This window comes from Vulpes lagopus, chromosome 2 (genome assembly GCF_018345385.1).
Source record: "Vulpes lagopus strain Blue_001 chromosome 2, ASM1834538v1, whole genome shotgun sequence".
Lineage (NCBI taxonomy): Eukaryota > Metazoa > Chordata > Mammalia > Carnivora > Canidae > Vulpes > Vulpes lagopus.
In genome coordinates this window covers 169,744,956-169,762,748 of record NC_054825.1, presented here as the reverse complement: position 1 = coordinate 169,762,748, position 17,793 = coordinate 169,744,956, and the positions used below count along the sequence as shown (strand labels likewise).

General features: G+C 50.7%; 1 protein-coding gene across 2 annotated transcripts in view; it reads left to right on the top strand.

The window, feature by feature from the left end:
- SPTBN4 (spectrin beta, non-erythrocytic 4) overlaps positions 1-17,793 on the top strand; it is a 77,149-nt gene that overhangs the window by 48,716 nt on the left and 10,640 nt on the right. For both annotated transcript variants that reach the window (XM_041746414.1, XM_041746415.1), the window contains exons 20-26: positions 578-841; positions 11,259-11,483; positions 12,474-12,563; positions 14,875-15,153; positions 15,244-15,374; positions 16,195-16,399; positions 16,820-17,200. In XM_041746414.1, coding sequence (XP_041602348.1) covers positions 578-841; positions 11,259-11,483; positions 12,474-12,563; positions 14,875-15,153; positions 15,244-15,374; positions 16,195-16,399; positions 16,820-17,200 — 1,575 coding nt within the window. The remainder of the gene's footprint in view (positions 1-577; positions 842-11,258; positions 11,484-12,473; positions 12,564-14,874; positions 15,154-15,243; positions 15,375-16,194; positions 16,400-16,819; positions 17,201-17,793) is intronic.

Here is a 17,793-nt window from a genome sequence, read left to right as displayed (position 1 = left end):
CAAGCACCCAGGTGCCTAATTGCTATGGCGTTGTTATTCTTAATATGTACTGTACCCTATGTAGCTCTAGGCCGCCAAGGAGCTTGACTCCAGTCTTGGAGAAACCCAACCTCAACCCCCAAAACTGATTTCTACTCTTGTTGAACCCCTAGCCCTATAACCCTCAGTACCCCCACTCCTCTAACTCAAAGGAGGACACTCAGATCAGCCTTAAACCCAATGGTGCCCCATAAATGGTGGCATGGGGCAAAGCCACTCTTTGAGTTTAATGGAAGTTCACTCTCTCTACTTCTTTTGCTCTTTCTGTATCTCTTCTATCTCTGTCTCTGTCTCTGTCTCATCTGTCTTTCTTATGGTCCTCTTCCCATGTTTCTGACTTTACGTGCATATCCTTGTGTCCATCACTCTATGTCTGTCTGTTTCTTGGCTCATCTTTCTTCCCTTGCGTTGGTCCCTTCCATCTCTGGGCCTGTCTCTGTCTCCATGTCTCTGTGTCCCATTGCCCCCATACTTCTCTGTCCCTCCCCACCACCTGCCCCCTCCCTTTCACTTCCTGTCTCCCACTCCTCTGGGACAGGAGGGCCAGCAACTGATGCAGGAGAAGCCGGAGCTGGCGGCCTCAGTGCGGAAAAAGCTGGGTGAGATCCGGCAGTGCTGGGCCGAGCTGGAGAGTACCACCCAGGCCAAGGCGCGGCAGCTCTTTGAGGCCAGCAAGGCTGACCAGCTGGTCCAGAGCTTCGCCGAGCTAGACAAGAAGCTCCTTCACATGGAAAGCCAGCTGCAAGACGTGGATCCTGGAGGGGACCTAGCCACCGTCAACAGCCAGCTCAAGAAGCTACAGGTATGGCCTGGCTGACCCAGATAGGGACTCCCGATGCCATGGGGTGGCCTGAGTCAGGATCAGACTGCACTCAAGGTATTCCACACAGAAGGGATTTAAGACAAGGATTTCTTTCAAATGTGTCTAGGAGGAAGAGCAGAAAGGGAATACAGTTAATAGTCACTCATGCCTTCCAGCAACCCTAAGGGATTGGTACCATTATTATTTCTCATTCTACCATTGGGGAAAGCAAGGCACAGAAGGTAAAGCACCTGGCCCAAGGACACACAGCTAGCCAGCATCTCCCTTAGCAAGTGGGGAGGGCTCAGGGAACAGACACAGTGTCTACATTATCTCTGCTCCTAGCTGGCAGCCAGTCAGTGATCAGTATCTGATCATTTGACACGAATGAATGGTGCGAATGTGGGTGTTGCTTTTCGCCTCTTAAGATGTAACAGATCCTGCCTTTAGGTGCCAGGAACAATGCCTGACCATGACCCATGGGAAACTGAGCCTCCAGGAGGCGAACTTGCTGGCCCAGAGTAGCAAGTGAGGAGCTTGGATTCAAATCCAGGAGCCTTGGCTCTTCACCATTCCTTTTGATATACCTCCTGCATAGTTATGCTGCTAAAGGGCTTGGCATAGGGCCTGGCAAAAAGAAAGAAAAAGAGAGAGAGAGAGAGAGAGAGAGAAAACTAATAAAAGCATAAAAACACTAATTAAAATCCATTCATCTATGCAGCAAATCTTTATTGAGCACCTACTGTATGCCAACTGCTTTTCTTGGTGCTGGAATACAGCAGTGGGCAAAACTGACCCAAAACCACAACCTTCATGGGGCTCACGTTCTGTCAGGGAGACAGTGAAAGGAGCAAAGAGACAAACAGATCTGAATCTGATGCCAGTGATGTCATTGCTTTATGCGCAGCAGCGGCCTCAGATGACTTGGTCTCTTTACACTCTTAGAAATCGTGGAGATCCCCAAACAGCTTTTGTTCGGGTGAATTACACCTACTGATATTTACTGCACTAAAAAATAAACGATTAAACTAAAAGCAACAATAACGGGATGCCTGGGTGGCTCAGTGGTTGAGCGTCTGCCTTTGGCTCAGGTCGTGATCCTGCAGTCCTGGGATCAAGTCCCGCATCAGACTCCCTAAGGGATTGGTACCATTATTTTTCCTCATTCTACCATTGGGGAAAGCAAGGCACAGAAGCCTGCTTCTCCCTCTGCCTGTGTCTCTGCCTCTCTCTGTGTGTCTCTCGTGAATAAATAAATAAAATCTTAAAAAAAAAACAATAACAAATCAATCACATATTAACCCCAAAGCATTCTTTTATGAAGAATAACTTTATTTTCCAAGCTGAAAAAAAAATATTAGAGGATTGGCACTGTTTTCAATGCCACAGCTCTTTCACGTCTGGCTTAATATAAGATTCTCACCTTTGCTTCTGCGGGCATTCTGTTTTCTGTGGCAAAAGCACGGGTCATATGGTCCCTGCAAAACAAAAACCCTGCGCTCTTGGGAGAGAATGAGAATAAAGGCATGTAGTGGGGCAGCCCCAATGGTCCAGCGGTTTGGCGCTGCCTTCAGCCCAGGGTGTGATCCTGGAGACCCAGGATCGAGTCCCATGTCAGGCTCCCTGCATGGAGCCTGCTTCTCCCTCTGCCTGTGTCTCTGCCTCTTTCTCTGTCTGTGTCTGTCATGAATAAATGAATGAAATCTTTTTTTTTTTAAAGGCAAGTAACACCTTAGTATTTTTATAAAATAGTTGTAACCTCTCAGACCCCTTGAAAAGATGTTGGCGATGTGGTAAGCTCTCAAGAAATGGGAATCTGTGACTATCAGGGCACCAGCCAGAAACAGAAGGCATGCTCTGCTGAGGACAGCTTGAGGAAGTTGGTGTAATGGTCATATGCTCTGCCATCACTGTCTTGAAGTTCTTAATAATATTTGAGTGAGGGCTTGCATTTTCATTTTGTACCAGGCCCCATGAATTCGGCAGCTAGTCCTGAGCCTAACCCATCTGGAAGCCAGAAGGCAGGGGGCAGGGGGGCCGATCGGGGCAGTCTGGACTGGGCAGCCTCCTGGGCCACAGAGCAGGGTGGAGAAGCTTAGACCGTGGATCAGGAGGGGGAAAAGAAGGCATCTGGTGCCCCAGCCGCTATCACCAGCATTGTCAGTGGTCTCACCACGACTGCTAACGCCTCTCTGACAGCATATCGAAGTGAGTAAAGGCACAGACTCGGGAATCAGGCGGGTCTGGGTTTGAATCCTAACTCTGCGTCTTACCAGTCCCGTGATGTTAGTTAGGCAAGTGGCTTTGCCTCTGGCTTTGAACCTCAGGTCTGCAAACGGGAAGCACCATAGTACTAAGTCACTTGGCAGCGGGACTGTGGGAGGCAATGTGGCACCATGGTCAAGGCCATGGATGTGGGAGCCTGGCTGCCTGGGGTCAAGCCTGGCTCTCTGACTTACCAACTCGGTGACCTAGAAATTACTTCTCTCTTTGTGCCTCAGTTTCTCCTTCAGTAAAATGGGCATAACGATAGTACTGACCTCATGTGGATATTGTAAAGCTTAAAAGACATACTTTACCAAGTAGTTTCAGAATTACTGACTCAACAGATCTGAGTTTCAGTATTTGTTTAGAGGTTTTTAACATTTTTATTTTATTTATTTATTTTTTGAAGATTTATGTATTTATTTATGAGAGACACAGAGAGAGTGGCAGAGACACAGGCAGAGGGAGAAGCAGGCTCCCTGCGGGGAGCCCGATGTGGGACTCGATCCTGGGACTCCAAGATCACGCCCTGGGCCGAAGGCAGATGCTCAACCACTGAGCTACCCAGGTGTCCCAACATTTTCATTTTAATTGTCTTCAACTGGAGGATGTATATCATCACTGTGCTGTGTTCAAAGTTACTTGGTCATTATTTCCTGACCTTCGGTGTGGTTCTTATTTATGTGAAGTTGTTTCCATTCAGGGCATTCCCCCCACACACACTCATTTTGCAGTTTAAAAATGTATTTTGGAAGGTTATATATGGAATGTTAATATAGTGCCAAAAGTTAGAACGGTCTTCAGTTCACGTGATCTTGCCAAATAGCTTGCCTGAAGCCTGCTGCCAGTTAATGCTCTCTCCGCAGCAGCGAATGAGAGTTCCTGTTTCTGCCCCTACTCACCAGCACCTGGTATTGTCAGACTTTTTAGATTTTTTCCCAATCTGATGGATAGATGTTTGCATTTGTATTTTTTCTGGTAACTGACGAGCTTGATCATCCCTGTCCTTCTTCCAGCCATTCAGGTTTTGGAGGGAGGATCTGGGGCCTCGTGCTCTTCCCTCCCCATGAAAGGGAGAGGTGTTGAAGCACTGTTCCAGGGAGAGAGGCTGAGGCCCAGCAGAGACATGGGTCTGGCTGGAGTTCACAGAGAGACTGGGAGGCAGGGCCAGGCCCCCTCGTAGGACTTTCCCCAGCAGAGGGAGCCCGAGGCGGTGGGGAGTGGCTCAGGAGGCCACGGCCCCCAGATGGAGCCCAGCTGGGCCTCAGGAGCTGCCCAAGGCCCCCGCTTGTCCCCTGGGGCCGCCTGAGAGCTCAGACACTGGGCACACGCTGGAGGGCGGGCGGCTGCCATCCAGCCGGCAAATTTCCTGGCTGCCGCACCCTCAGGCCCTGGGGCCAGGCAGGGCTGGAGCAGGCTGGTTCGGGCGGAGGGGGTGCGGACATGTGAGCGGTCTGCCCCCTTGGCCTCTCTCCCCGCGCCTGTCTCAGTCCTGCTCCCCGAGTTCCTCTGGGGGCAAACTCTGGGAGTTGCTATCTCCCGTGTCCGTGTCTTTTTATTTCTCTTACTTTCTCATTCTCTTTTCTTTCTGTTTCCATTCTGCATCGCTGCCTCTGTCCCTTGATTCCTGCGTCCTCCAGTGTTGTCCCCCCTGCCCTCCCCCTCACCCCGCATATGCTGCAGCTGGCTTCCAGGGAGCCCACCTGGGGTGTAGGCCATGTGACCCCCAGTCCTCACTCAGAGCCTCCTGTCCAACTGTCCTTCCTGGCCCGGGGGCCAGATGGCAGAGTTCCAAGCCCCCGCTTGCCAGTCCTCAGGGGCTGACCAGCTGGTCTGGCTCAGCCACGGGGCTCCTGCCTGGGGAGGGTGGGGGTGGCTGGTCTCCTGCCATCTGAGGGGGACCGGCCAGGGGAAAATGCACTGGAGGCTTTGCAGCTGCTGGGCTGGGTCCCTGGGGACTCCTTACCACCCACTCCACCCCTGCACCCCACCCCCAAGCAAGGCTCTTTCTCTGGCAGAGGAAACACAACACCCCCCCCCCCCCATTCTTTGTCTCACATTTCTTCATGAGCTCAGCACAGCCTAGGGGGAGAGTCAGGATACAGAAGCAGCACATCCAGGGACATCCAGGGTTTGAAGCCCTGTTCCATTACCACATGACCCAGGGCAGGTGACTCCACCTTTCTCAGCCTCCTTTATAGAGAATTGGGGTGATGGAGAACCACTGGAATTTTGTGGTGCCGCGACACAGCCCCAGACTCAAATTCGGCCTCTAGTGGTCTTTACTCTGGACCAGGGACTGCTCCTCTGAGTCTCAGTCCACTCAGCTGGAAAATGGAAAGGCAGCAAAGTGGATCCAAGTGGGGATCAGGTCGATGGGCAGGGGGAGGGGGGTGTCATGAGCTCTTTTTTTAAATCTTTTTTTTTTATGATTTATTTTTTTATTATTTATGATAGTCACACAGAGAGAGAGAGAGAGGCAGAGACACAGGCAGAGGGAGAAGCAGGCTCCATGCACCGGGAGCCCGACGTGGGACTCGATCCCGGGTCTCCAGGATCGCGCCCTGGGCCAAAGGCAGGTGCCAAACCGCTGCGCCACCCAGGGATCCCCCTCATGAGCTCTTAACATGAGCTCATGTTATGTGTCACTACCTACCACATGGCTAGCGCTTGAGGCTTTTCTGGAAGTAGGCTCTTCTGGTTTCTCCTTTTTGGTTTGGTTTTGTTTTACATTTAACATCTTTTTAAAAATTAAGGTTTAATTCCATACCATTAAATGCACACTTTTAATGTGTACAGGTCAGTGGTTTCCATGAGTATTTGCAAATCACCCCCAAAAGAGATTCCATTCCCATTAGCTCCCTCTACCAATGTACTCCCTCTACTCATGTTCTCTTTGACTCTATAGATTTGCCTATTTTGGACAATTCATATAAATGGAATCACACAATATGTGGTCCTTGGTGTCTGGCTTCTCTCACTTAGCAACGTTTTCAAGAGGCATCCTTGTGGTGGAGTGTATCATGGCTCCTCTGATTTTGATGTGTAAAGCTGGTTGACTTTTTAAAATTTTTAATTTTGGGGGTGCCTGGTGGCTCAGTCCGTTAAGCATCTGCCTTTGGCTCAGGTCATGATCCCCGAGTCCTGGGATCGAGCCCCGCATCGGGCTCCCTGCTCAGCCAGGAGTCTGCTTCTCCCTCTCCCTCTGCCCCTCTTCCCCGCTTGGGCTCTCTTTTTCTCTCTCAAATAAATAAATACAATCTTTAAAAAAAAGAGAGAAAGAAAATAAAGGTCTTAATATTTAATATGGCCCAGCATCATAGCCTGGTGTTCAGTCCAACAATGAAGTTAGCACACATTTACAGAGACCTACTCTGTGCCAGGCACAGGGCCAGGTGCTGGGATCCAACAGTGAGCAAAGCAAACATCCCCATCTTCCCCCAGCCCCTTATGCTGTGAGGATTACAGAAATTAATCCTGGTCCAGTGCTCAGAGCAGTGCCTGGCATGGGGCAGGCATCAGAATGTGTTACCTATTATGGCTGTTACCGTAGGAAGTATAATGTGAAAAGTGAAAAGGCTTTCTTCCCCCTCTCCCTACACATGGTCCCACCCCCCTCCGGGGGTGTCACTCTTGTCACGGTTTCCTCTGTGTCCTGGAAATCTTCTATGCATACACACACATGCACATGGCATAGAGGCAGACCATACCGAAGCCTGCGCTTTTCACTTGACAAAACACCCCAGGTGTCCTTTCTTGTCGAAGAATGTATGGATATACCGGTTGCGTGGTATTCCATGGGGTGGTTCAACAATCTATCTTTAACCAGCCCTCTGTTGAGAGACCTCTGGGCTGTTTCTAGGCTTCTGCTAATATAAATAGCACTGTAGGAGACATCCTTGTCCATACACATTTGAGCCCACGTGCAAACATTTCTGTAGAAAAGAATCCTCAGAGTCAAATTTCTAGGCCAAAAGGTGTATACATGAAACTTTTGGAGGGATATGGCCAAGTATCCCCATGAAAAGGCAGTGGACACAGCTGCAAGTGACAGCTCTCTTCTCCCCACGTCGTCACCATCATTAGGCATCACTAAGCTTTCTCGTTCTCTGCTAATCTGAGAAGCGAAAGATACTGTCTTACAGTTATTTTAATTTGCATTTCCCTTAACATTGAAGGAGGCTGAACATCTTTTTGTGTGTTGAATGGCCTCTGTACTTCTGTATCCTTTGCTCATGCCTGCAGGGAAGGATCCACAGCAAATGGGCGTTCAAAATATGTGGCATTCTTGCAGAAGTAGAAAAGTGTTAGTCCTGGGATGATTCCATTTCGGGTCATACGGCCTCTTGGTGGGCAGGTTATGGAGAGGTTTTCATCTAGTGGAGAACTGGAACTTATTAGCATTTCAGATTATATTTTAAGAGTTTCCAGAATTTGAAGGCATTTAGATTTTCTACGCATTGCTGCAGTGATGTTCTTAGTGAAAAAACGGTTTTGGAGTGACTGTTTTACTTTTCTTTGATTTCTGCAGCTTGTAATTGCGCCTTTTGAAAATTTCCTTTTATATGCTTTTGGCTTGTTAACAACGTTTGATTTTTATCCATTTTTATGACTCCTACAGATTGTGAACTGCATCAGCTGGGGCTCTTTGGGGTGCAGTTCATAGAACTTCAACCCACATTGACTTAGGCTAAAGGGGGAGGCTCTTGGCTCACACGTTGCTGAAAAACTCTGGGGGCAGGCAGCTTCAGGCGTGGCTGGATCAGCTACTCAAATTATGTCCTCAGCAATCTGTCTCCATTTCTGGGCCCTGCTTTCCTCTGGTGGCCTCATTGTCAGGAAGCCTATTTCTGCCTGGTGGCAAGTTGGCCCACCAGTACCCCAGGCCTGTGTCCTACCAACCGAGGAACTGCATGGGAATCAGAGCACCCTCCTGAGCTCACACACTTTTCCTACAAACGTGGGAAGAATTTCGGGCACCTGGGTGGCTCAGTGGGTTAAATGTACCACTCTTTTTTTTTTTTTTTTTTTTTTTTATGATAGTCACAGAGAGAGAGAGAGAGAGAGAGAGGCAGAGACACAGGCAGAGGGAGAAGCAGGCTCCATGCATCAGGAGCCTGATGTGGGATTCGATCCCGGATCTCCAGGATCGCGCCCTGGGCCAAAGGCAGGCGCCAAACCACTGCGCCACCCAGGGATCCCTAAATGTACCACTCTTGATCTCAGCTCAGGTCTTGAGCACTGGTGGGGAGTTCAAACCCCAGATTGGGCTCCATGCTGGGTGTAGCACTTATTTAAAAAAAAAAACAACAACTGCTTTTTCTTTTAGAACTTTATTTATTTAAGAGAGAGAGAGCAGAAGCAGAGGGGGCAGCAGGCAGATGGAGAGGGAGAAGCAGGCTCCCCGCAGAGCAGGAAGCCTGAGGCGGGGCTCGATCCTCAGAGTCTGGGATTATGACCTGAGCCAAAGGCAGACCCTAACCAGGCTGAACTACCCAGGCACTTAAAAAAAAAAGTTTAAAAAGTGGGAAGAGATTTCATTGGCTGATCTTAGGTCACATGCCATCTCTTACCCAATCCCCACAGCCAGGGTGGTTTTCAGTGTTCTGATTGGCTAGCTTGGCCCATGAGGCCTCTTGGCGCTCTAGGTTTTTTTTCAGTCGGAGCTCAGGCCTCAGAAGGCCTGAGCTATAGCAGCTCTGCGCTCCAGAACTTTGGAACAAAAGTCTTCACTTGGTTCTTGGGTTTTGACTATTGAGTTGCAATGCTTTGCTCTAATCTGTTACCACTTAACTTCATTGCTGTAATACTGAATTCTTTCATGGCTTTCCCCCATCTGTTCAGAGTCACACAAGTAATACATAAGTATATTCTTTTGGTTAAAGATCTTACTAACGTAGAGGTCTTCAGTGAAACATAACGTCTCCCTTAACCATACCACCCATTCACACACCCCAAAGAAACCTCAGTTATGATTTGGTGTGCAGGATCCCTCTGGACCTTTTTCTGTGCATTTACTGACTACCTGTATGGATTTTTAATATTTTAAGATTTTAATTCAAAATTTTTACAAATTACACTTTATGGCTCAGACATCAAAAGCTATATAAAAAAAAATCCTATGTGACAAGTCTCTCCTTCACCCCAGTCTCCATTCACTGAGTTCTCATCCCCCCTGATAGGTACCATCTGTGATTAATTTCTTGTTTATCCCAGAGAATTTTTATGAATGTGCAACCCATGACAAATATATTCAAATGTGTGTTCTAAGTTGCTTTTTTCTCTTAACAACAACTCTTGGTCATTATTCCATACTGATGTGGATTTGTTTAACCGTTTCACTCTTGTTGGGCATCATGTTTGTTTCCAATTTTTTGCCATTATAAACTCTACAACAGTGTGATCCTTGGACACACATCTCAGCTACAGTGAACATCCTTGGGCAAACATCTTTGTGCACATGTGCCAGTATTTCTTTAGTTGTATTCCTAGAAGTGGAAGTACAAGCGCTGGGTCAAACCATATAAATATTTTTGCATTTTGATAGGATCTGCCAAGTTTCCTTCCAAAAAGGCTCCACTAATTTACACCACCACTGGCCGACAGTGGCTGAACATGCCCATCTCCCTGCATCTTTGCCAATAGTAGATGTTATCCATCTTTCACATGTCTGCCAATCTGGCGAATAGGAGAGGGTACCTTGTTTTAATTTGCATTTTCCTGCTGATTAGTGAGACTAAACATCTCTTCCATGTGCTTATTTTTATTTCTTCTTTTTTTAAGGTTTTATTTATTCATTGGAGAGAGATAGAGAAAGCACGAGTGGGGAATGAGGGAGAGAGGGAGAAGCAGGCTCCCCACTGAGCAGGGAGCCCCATGCCAGGACCCTGGGATCATGACCTGAGCTGGGCCACCCAGCTGCCCCTGTGTGCTTATTTCTACTTCTCTGTGTGGCCTATTCACTGGGAGTGGTGCCTATTCGAATTGGGGCAGTCTTTTTCTTTGCCAGTGACATTCATTTGTGCATTGAACAAATCGCAACTGAAGACCTGTTACATGCCAGAGACTGTTCTAGGCGCTCAGAAATACAGAAGTCAATTGACATAAACCCTTCCTTCATGAAGCTCCCATTCTAGAAGAAGGAGGCCAATAAAAAAGCCACAAGTAAGGACAGAATTGTCTTATGGTGCTAAGTGGATACGAAGGAAGCAGGATAAAGGGAATTCTTTGTCAAAGAAACTAGTTCCTTGTTCTATTACGTGTTATGTTAAATTTTTTTTCAGGTTGCCATTTGCCTTCTAACTACATCTAGAAATGTGGGTTGCTGCAAAAGTATTTTATGTGGCCAAATTTATAAATCTTTCCCTTTATGATTTTTTCTTTTCCTTTTTTTTTTTTTTTTTTTTTTTGCTTGGAAAGATTTTCTCCATCCTAAGATTATAAAAGCATTTGCCCAGGTTTTCTTCTGCGCCTTATGGATTTACTTATTCCATTTAAGTCTTTAATCCATCTGGAATTGTTTTCAGCATAAAGAGCAAGGAAGGGATCCAGCTAAATTGGTTAGCCAGTTGGCCCGTGACCACTCATTGAATAATCCATCCTTTCCTTGGGGATTTGAAATGGCATCTGTAAAATGTATGAATTCTCCAGGGTGTTTGGGTCTGCGTTTGCACTTTCTGTCTATCCCTATGGCATACCAACCATTTAAATCACTATCACTTTATACTTATGACATTTGGGGAAGTTGGCTCTTTGGACAAATTACCTAACTTCTCTGGGCCTCAGCTTCCACCTCTGTAAAAAGAGGATATCACCAAATTTGAAGGGTGGTCCTGAGAATTAATGAATTAATGGCCTTTACCCCAGGGGGGCAGGTAAGTCTCTTTGAGAAGGTAACGTCTGAGCTGAAATCTAACTGACTTGGAAGAGTCAGAGCCCGGTAGAGGGAATAACAGAGGCAAAGGCCTGGAGGCAAGAACTAGGTTAGCGTGTGGCAGTTATCAAGTGAGGAGCACAGCGCTAACGGAGGGATTGAGCAGGGCCGAGTGAAATGGGGGCGTCTCGGCGGTCACCCTAAAGGTACTGGAGAGCCACAGCAGGATGGGGAGGGAGGGGGGAGCCCGTTGACTCCGCGCTGCCCCTGTCCCCACAGTCGATGGAGTCGCAGGTGGAGGAGTGGTACCGCGAGGTGGGAGAGTTGCAGGCGCAGACCGCCGCGCTGCCGCTGGAGCCGGCCAGCAAGGAGCTGGTGGGCGAGCGGCAGAACGCGGTGGGCGAGCGCCTGGTGCGCCTGCTCGAGCCGCTGCAGGAGCGCCGCCGCCTGCTGCTCGCCTCTAAGGAGCTGCACCAGGTGGCGCACGACCTCGACGACGAGCTGGTGAGGACCCGCGCGGGGACTGGGGCGGGGCCGCGGCATGGGGAGCGGAGGGGATGGTTGCGCGGCGGCGGCGGCGGGACCGGACCCCGCAGGGGAGCCCGCGGCCGGCGGGGGCGTGGAGGCCAGGAGTGGGGGCGGGGCCGGGGGGCCTTGGCGAGTTCACGGGCGGCGCTGGCTGGGAGACCTCCCACTGACCCGCTGCCGGACTAGTCACCCGTTCACTCGTTCACTTCTTCATTCATTCATTCGTTCATTCATTCATTCACCTTTCCGCGTTTCCTCATTTGCATTCATTCATTGATTTATTCATGAAGTCATTTAGTTATTCATTGACTCATCTTTTATTCTTTCCTCCACTGATTATTGCTATTCATTTATTCACTCACCCCTCATTCATTCATTTTTCTCATTCGGTCCCCGGCTTCCTGACTTGCTCATTCATTCTTCCGCTCATTAATTTGCTCATACACTTGATCATTAGGGGCCCAGCTCTGTACTTGAATGATGCAGGGGTCACAGGGGGGACCCAGCAGACTCCATTTGCCCCATAGAGGGCTCAAGAGTCCTAGGGAGAAAACAGACTTATCTCCAGACAATGACAACTCAGGGTGGTTAGGGCTCTTATGAGGGAGCTTAGGAAGCTGTGGGAGCCCAGAGGAGGCAACTGGCCAAGGTCCAAAGTCAGGGAGTGTTTCCTAGAGGAGGGGATGTCTGAGTTGAGACATGAAGGGAGAGTCTCCGTGAGCCAGAGCGGGAAGGGAATTGCAGGATGCAAGACCTGTCTGTGCAAAGGACAGAGGTAAGTGAGCATGAACCTGGCTTGAGTGCAGAGTAAAACAGAGCATGTCGAGAGAGACGAGGCCAAAGAGGTGACCAGGCTCTTTAATGAGGAAGGGCCTTAGACGCTGTGCAGGTGGCTTACAGTTTAATTGGGATGCAGGGGCCCTTGGGTGTATTCTCCCCTTGACTTTCTCCCTGTATCCTCTCCAGGCATGGGTCCAGGAGCGACTGCCATTGGCCATGCAGACGGAGCGAGGCAATGGTTTGCAGGCTGTCCAGCAGTACATCAAAAAGAACCAGGTGAGCAGAGCCAGGGTGAGGGTCTGGGTTAGGATACATTGGGATACAAATGAAAGAAACAGCTCAAAGTGGTTAAAGCCAAAAACAAAGGAGGGGGAGGGGAATCTGTTTGCTCTTGTCATTGAGAAGACTGTGGACAGCAGGTATAGATGCATTCAGGTACTTCCATGATATCATGAATCTCTCAACTCCCCTGTGTGTGTGTGTGTGTGTGTTTCTGTGTTAGCTTTGTTGTCAGGCCAATTATCCTCTCTTGATGGTAAAAGACCTCCAACAGATTCCAATGTACATCCCATCAGTGGGAGTGGAAAGGATTTCTCTCAATAATTTCATCAATAGTCCCAGCCATAACTCTTATTGGCTCAGCTTGAGTCACATGCCCATCTCTGAACTGATCGTGGTGGCCAGGGATTTAGACTGCTGTGTTGGCCTGGTCTGGACTCAGGCCCACTCTTGGAATCTGCAGGTAGAGTCAGTCTAACTTAATTACCTGGGCTGAGATGGAGACACAAGGGTTCCCCAGAGGAAAGTCAGGGTCCCATGAGTAACAGTAGGAGAATGGCTATTGGACAAGGAAAAATAAAAGCAACAAGAAGAAAGAACCCAAACCACCCACAGGGAGAAAGGATAGAGATGATCAGCGAGAGAGCGCTGACTCCTGCTGGTGTCTACTCCACTCATTGTGGGGGGAGCTTTTGAGCCTCTAAGATCTCTGGATCTCTGTTCATCTCCCTGGGCCTCAGTTCTACATCTAAATAAGTAGAGCATTGGTCTAGAGCAGTGGTTTTCAAATCACTTAGCAGAGGAACTTTTTGGTCAAAGCAACTCATTCACCAAAACCCAGTGTAAGACACGAGAAATACTACCACTACTAATTACACATTGATTAAAGACTTGCTGTGTACTAAGTACAGTCCTAGGGTGTTATACGTGGGTTTAAAAAACAATTTAATCCCCACAACCCTATCAGATAGGTATTCTCATTACTCCCCTTTACCAAAAAACAGGAATTGGGAGAATGGGCCCTGAAAGATGGGGAGATGGCCTTACAAATTATTCTCAAAAGATTTGTGACCATCCAGCCCCAGCTAGGGTTCTTTATGAGGCTGGAGGGTTTTGTTTTCGTTTTTCTATTTTGATGAAAACACTCTTGGCTGGTGTTTTTTGTTTGTCTGTTTTGTTTTTTGTTTTTTAAGATTTTTTTTTGAGAGCCTGTGCACCTGTGCATGGGGATGGGGGGGCCAAAGGGAGAGGGAGAAACAGACTCCCTGCTGAGTTGGGAGCCCAAGTAGGAAGGCAGATGCTTAACTGACTGAGCCACACAGGAGCCCCAGAAAACACTCTTGGCTGTTGACTGTTTGGGGACAAGAAGAACTGGTCCATCCCTTTTACAGTTGAAGGAAAGAACCAAGTGCACTTCATGCTTAAGGCAGGGGGAGCTCCCCTGTGCGTGTGCAGGAGTGCTGGATGCTCCAGGGCTGGCAGAGGAGTAACAGCATCTAGTATTGACTGAGCACCTACTGTGTGCCAGGCACAGTTCTGAGTGCTCCAGGGTACAGCAACCCCCTGAGGTGGACATTAAGCACGCCACCACCAGCCATGGGAAGCTGGCAAGTTCCTTAACCTCTCTATGCCTCAGTTTCCTAGAGAACTGGAGCTGCACTGAGGACTAGATGAGTGGCGGCATCACGCAAGGCCCCTGCATAGCAAAGTGCCTGGCAGGTGGCAGGAGCTCAGGGTTGCCTATTATCACCTCCGTTTGCAAGTCAAGTAAACTGAGGCACAGGAGAAGCTAAGTAAGGTGTGCGCCAAGTACAGAGTTGATTGAGGGAAACTTCTGGGCTGATAGAAGTGTCCCATATTCTGACCTGGGTATGCGTGTACCCACGTGTAAATACGTGTTGAACTCTACCCAGATTTGCACGCCTCATTGCACGTGAATTACACACCCACTGTCCCCAGCAGCCTGGTTCTCAGCCCGATTCGGCCATGAGTGGGTATTTTACACCACCAGGGTCTTGGTTAAGAGCACAGTGTCTGGAGCCTGCATCCTGTGTTCAAATCCTGTTGCCCCCTTACTAGCTGCTTGCTCTCAGGCGATGAACTGCGCCTCTCAGTCCCGTTTTCCCACCTGCAACATGGGGGTATGAGTGAGCGAGGAACAGTAAACTGCCTGGGGGTGCCTGGCGCAAGGGGGGCGCTCTGCGGAGGTCTCTGATTCCCTCCGTGGGCCGTGCCAGTCTCCCGGGGTGCGGGCAGTGCCGGGCCTGGGAAGGCCCCTCTCCACCCATACCCCCACCTCTGCCCCCAGGGCCTGCGGCGGGAGATCCAGGCGCACGGGCCGCGACTGGAGGAGGTGCTGGAGCGCGCGGGCGCGCTGGCGTCGCTGCGCAGCCCCGAGGCGGAGGCCGTGCGCCGTGGCCAGGAGCAGCTGCAGGGCGCCTGGGCCGGGCTGCGGGAGGCGGCGGAGCGGCGGCAGCAGGTGCTGGACGCCGCCTTCCAAGTGGAGCAGTACTACTTCGACGTGGCCGAGGTGGAGGCGTGGCTGGGCGAGCAGGAGCTGCTCATGATGAGTGAGGACAAGGGAAAGGTGCGCCCGGGCTGGGGGTGCGGGGGGCCTGGGGGCGCTGGAGCCCGGGCCGGCCGCTGCAGCCTCATCGTCGGCGCCCTGTGCCCCCAGGACGAACAGAGCACCCTGCAGCTGCTCAAGAAGCACCTGCAGCTGGAGCAGGGCGTGGAGAACTACGAGGAAAGCATCGCGCAGCTGTCGCGCCAGTGCCGGGCGCTGCTGGAGATGGGGCACCCCGACAGGTGGGCGGGGCCCGTTTTTAAGGAATGATTCAGAAGGATCTGAAACTTCGCTCTTGGAAATTGCGATAGGGCTCCACTTGGACTTTAGGGTGGGAGGGGCCCTCACTGCCTACGAGCTGGAGCCCTCGGATTTCAGCATATGGTTGGAGCCCCAAGTGGCGGGGCAGTGCCCCAGGGATGGTTAAGAGGGTGATCCAGGGGTACTGGGATTTGAGTATAGGGGTGAGAGGTGATGTCTCAGGCCCAGGAGAGAAGGAAGAGTTCAGGACAAGGAAGGGTCCTCTTCCCACCCAGTGTCTGGGCAGCATCTGGAAGGACAGAAAAGCTTGGAGTGCCGTGATTGGGGATAGCCCTAGACCTCCTGGGTGGCCAGGCATGGGGCCTCCCTGAGGCCAGAAGTAGGGGTCACATCTGGGAGGCCTGGACTAGGGGTGAGCCCTGAGAGGGGGCACAGGGCTAGACCTCTGTCCTCCAGAGCTGGAGGTGAGATGGGTTGGCCAGGGATTCAAGTAGGGAGTTAGGAGCCCCACTCAGGTCCCTGGAGAGTTAAGCAGTGGGACCATGGAGAGGCTGAGGGAAGTGGGAGCAGTGAGCTTGTGAAGCTTAGGGAAGCAAAGCTTTCACTGAGTGCTCGGATGCAAGTACTGGATTCACTGAATCCAAGCCTTGTGGAAGAGAGGCTCCCCACGAAGGAGTCTGAGCAGATGCTACCCTGGCTGAAGGTTCAGAGGAAACTCAGCCTTGCCCTGAGAGGGGATGGCAGGGGGTCACAGCTCTGTCCTGGAAGTCTCCATCCCTGCCCCTTGCTATGTTCCATCAGCGAACAGATCAGCCGTCGGCAGTCGCAGGTGGACCGCCTGTACGTGGCCCTCAAGGAGCTGGGTGAGGAGCGCAGGGTGGGCCTGGAGCAGCAGTACTGGCTGTACCAGCTCAGCCGCCAGGTGGACGAGCTCGAGCACTGGATTGCGGAGAAGGAGGTGGTGGCTGGCTCGCCTGAGCTTGGCCAGGACTTTGAGCACGTCACGGTGAGCATCATTAGGAATAACATCAATACCTGTGGCTCCTGTGTATGCTACTAGGGCTCTCTGGTCCTCAATTTCCCCAGCTGTCAGATGAGGATAATAAATAGCCCCCACCTCCTGACTCTTTTGTGCGCCCAAAGAATTGCCATAGTGTAAAGCACTTAGGTTAATACTCCGCACACACAGCGCCTAACATAGGAAGTGGTAGTTACTGTCACCTGATTATTTTTCTTGTTGTTGTTACTGTTATTGCTACAGAGTAAGTGCTCCATAGTGTGAGATACTATTTTTCTTAGCATGACTGTCATCATCATCATCATCATCGTCGTTACGATCATTACTCTTACCTGCTACAGATGGTGGGCCGGGGTGGCGGGGCTTGTGTGTGCAGGACCTTTGCTCAAGCCGTGTTCCCGGGGGCAGGTGTTGCAGGAGAAATTCTCAGAGTTCGCCAATGAGACGGGCACCGCAGGGCGGGAGCGGCTGGCGGCCGTGAACCAGATGGTGGATGAGCTGATTGAGTGCGGCCACACGGCGGCGGCCACCATGGCTGAGTGGAAGGACGGCCTGAACGAGGCCTGGGCCGAGCTGCTGGAGCTTATGGGCACTCGGGCCCAGCTGCTGGCTGCCTCCCGGGAGCTGCATAAGTTCTTCAGCGATGCCCGAGAGCTTCAGGGACAGATCGAGGAGAAGCGGAGGCGACTGCCCCGCCTGACCGCCCCGCCTGAGCCGAGACCCAGCGCCAGCTCCATGCAGCGGACCCTGCGCGCCTTTGAGCATGACCTGCAGCTCCTCGTGTCCCAGGTGGGGTGCCGGCGGCCAAGAGGGGAGGTGGGAGGGTCTGCACAGTGTGGCCAAGGGGCGTTGGGCAGCAGGGCAGGCAAAACTCAGGCTGTAGAGCAGGTGGAGATTTGACAGTGGAACAGGTGAAAACAGACCAGAGAACAGAGAGAAGGGAGATGAGGGGGGCAAGTAAAAACCCACTGACTGCATGGTGCCTGGAAGTCAGACGGTGCCTGAGAACGCTGGTAGAGTGTGTCTAAAAGAGATGAGACGAGGTTTCCAGTGGAGACTGGGCAGGGGGTCTCCTAGAGGCTGTGAAGGGAATCTTACCCAAATCCAGATGGAGAGCCTAAGAGAAATTTCAGAGGGTTCTGAGAAATCTGGCTGTGGGGCAGATAGAAATTAGATAGCAGGTCTCTGATGGAAATCATATGATTTTCCTGAAAAGACATTCGATGGGGGTGGATTTCATGGACATGGCAACAGAGCTAACAGAAATCAGGCTGTGGAGCTCACAGGAATTGGGAGGCGGATCTGAGAAATCAGATGGAAACGAAGCAGTGGGCCTAATAGAGCTCACATGGCCAACTGGAGAAATTGGGCTACCAGTCCAG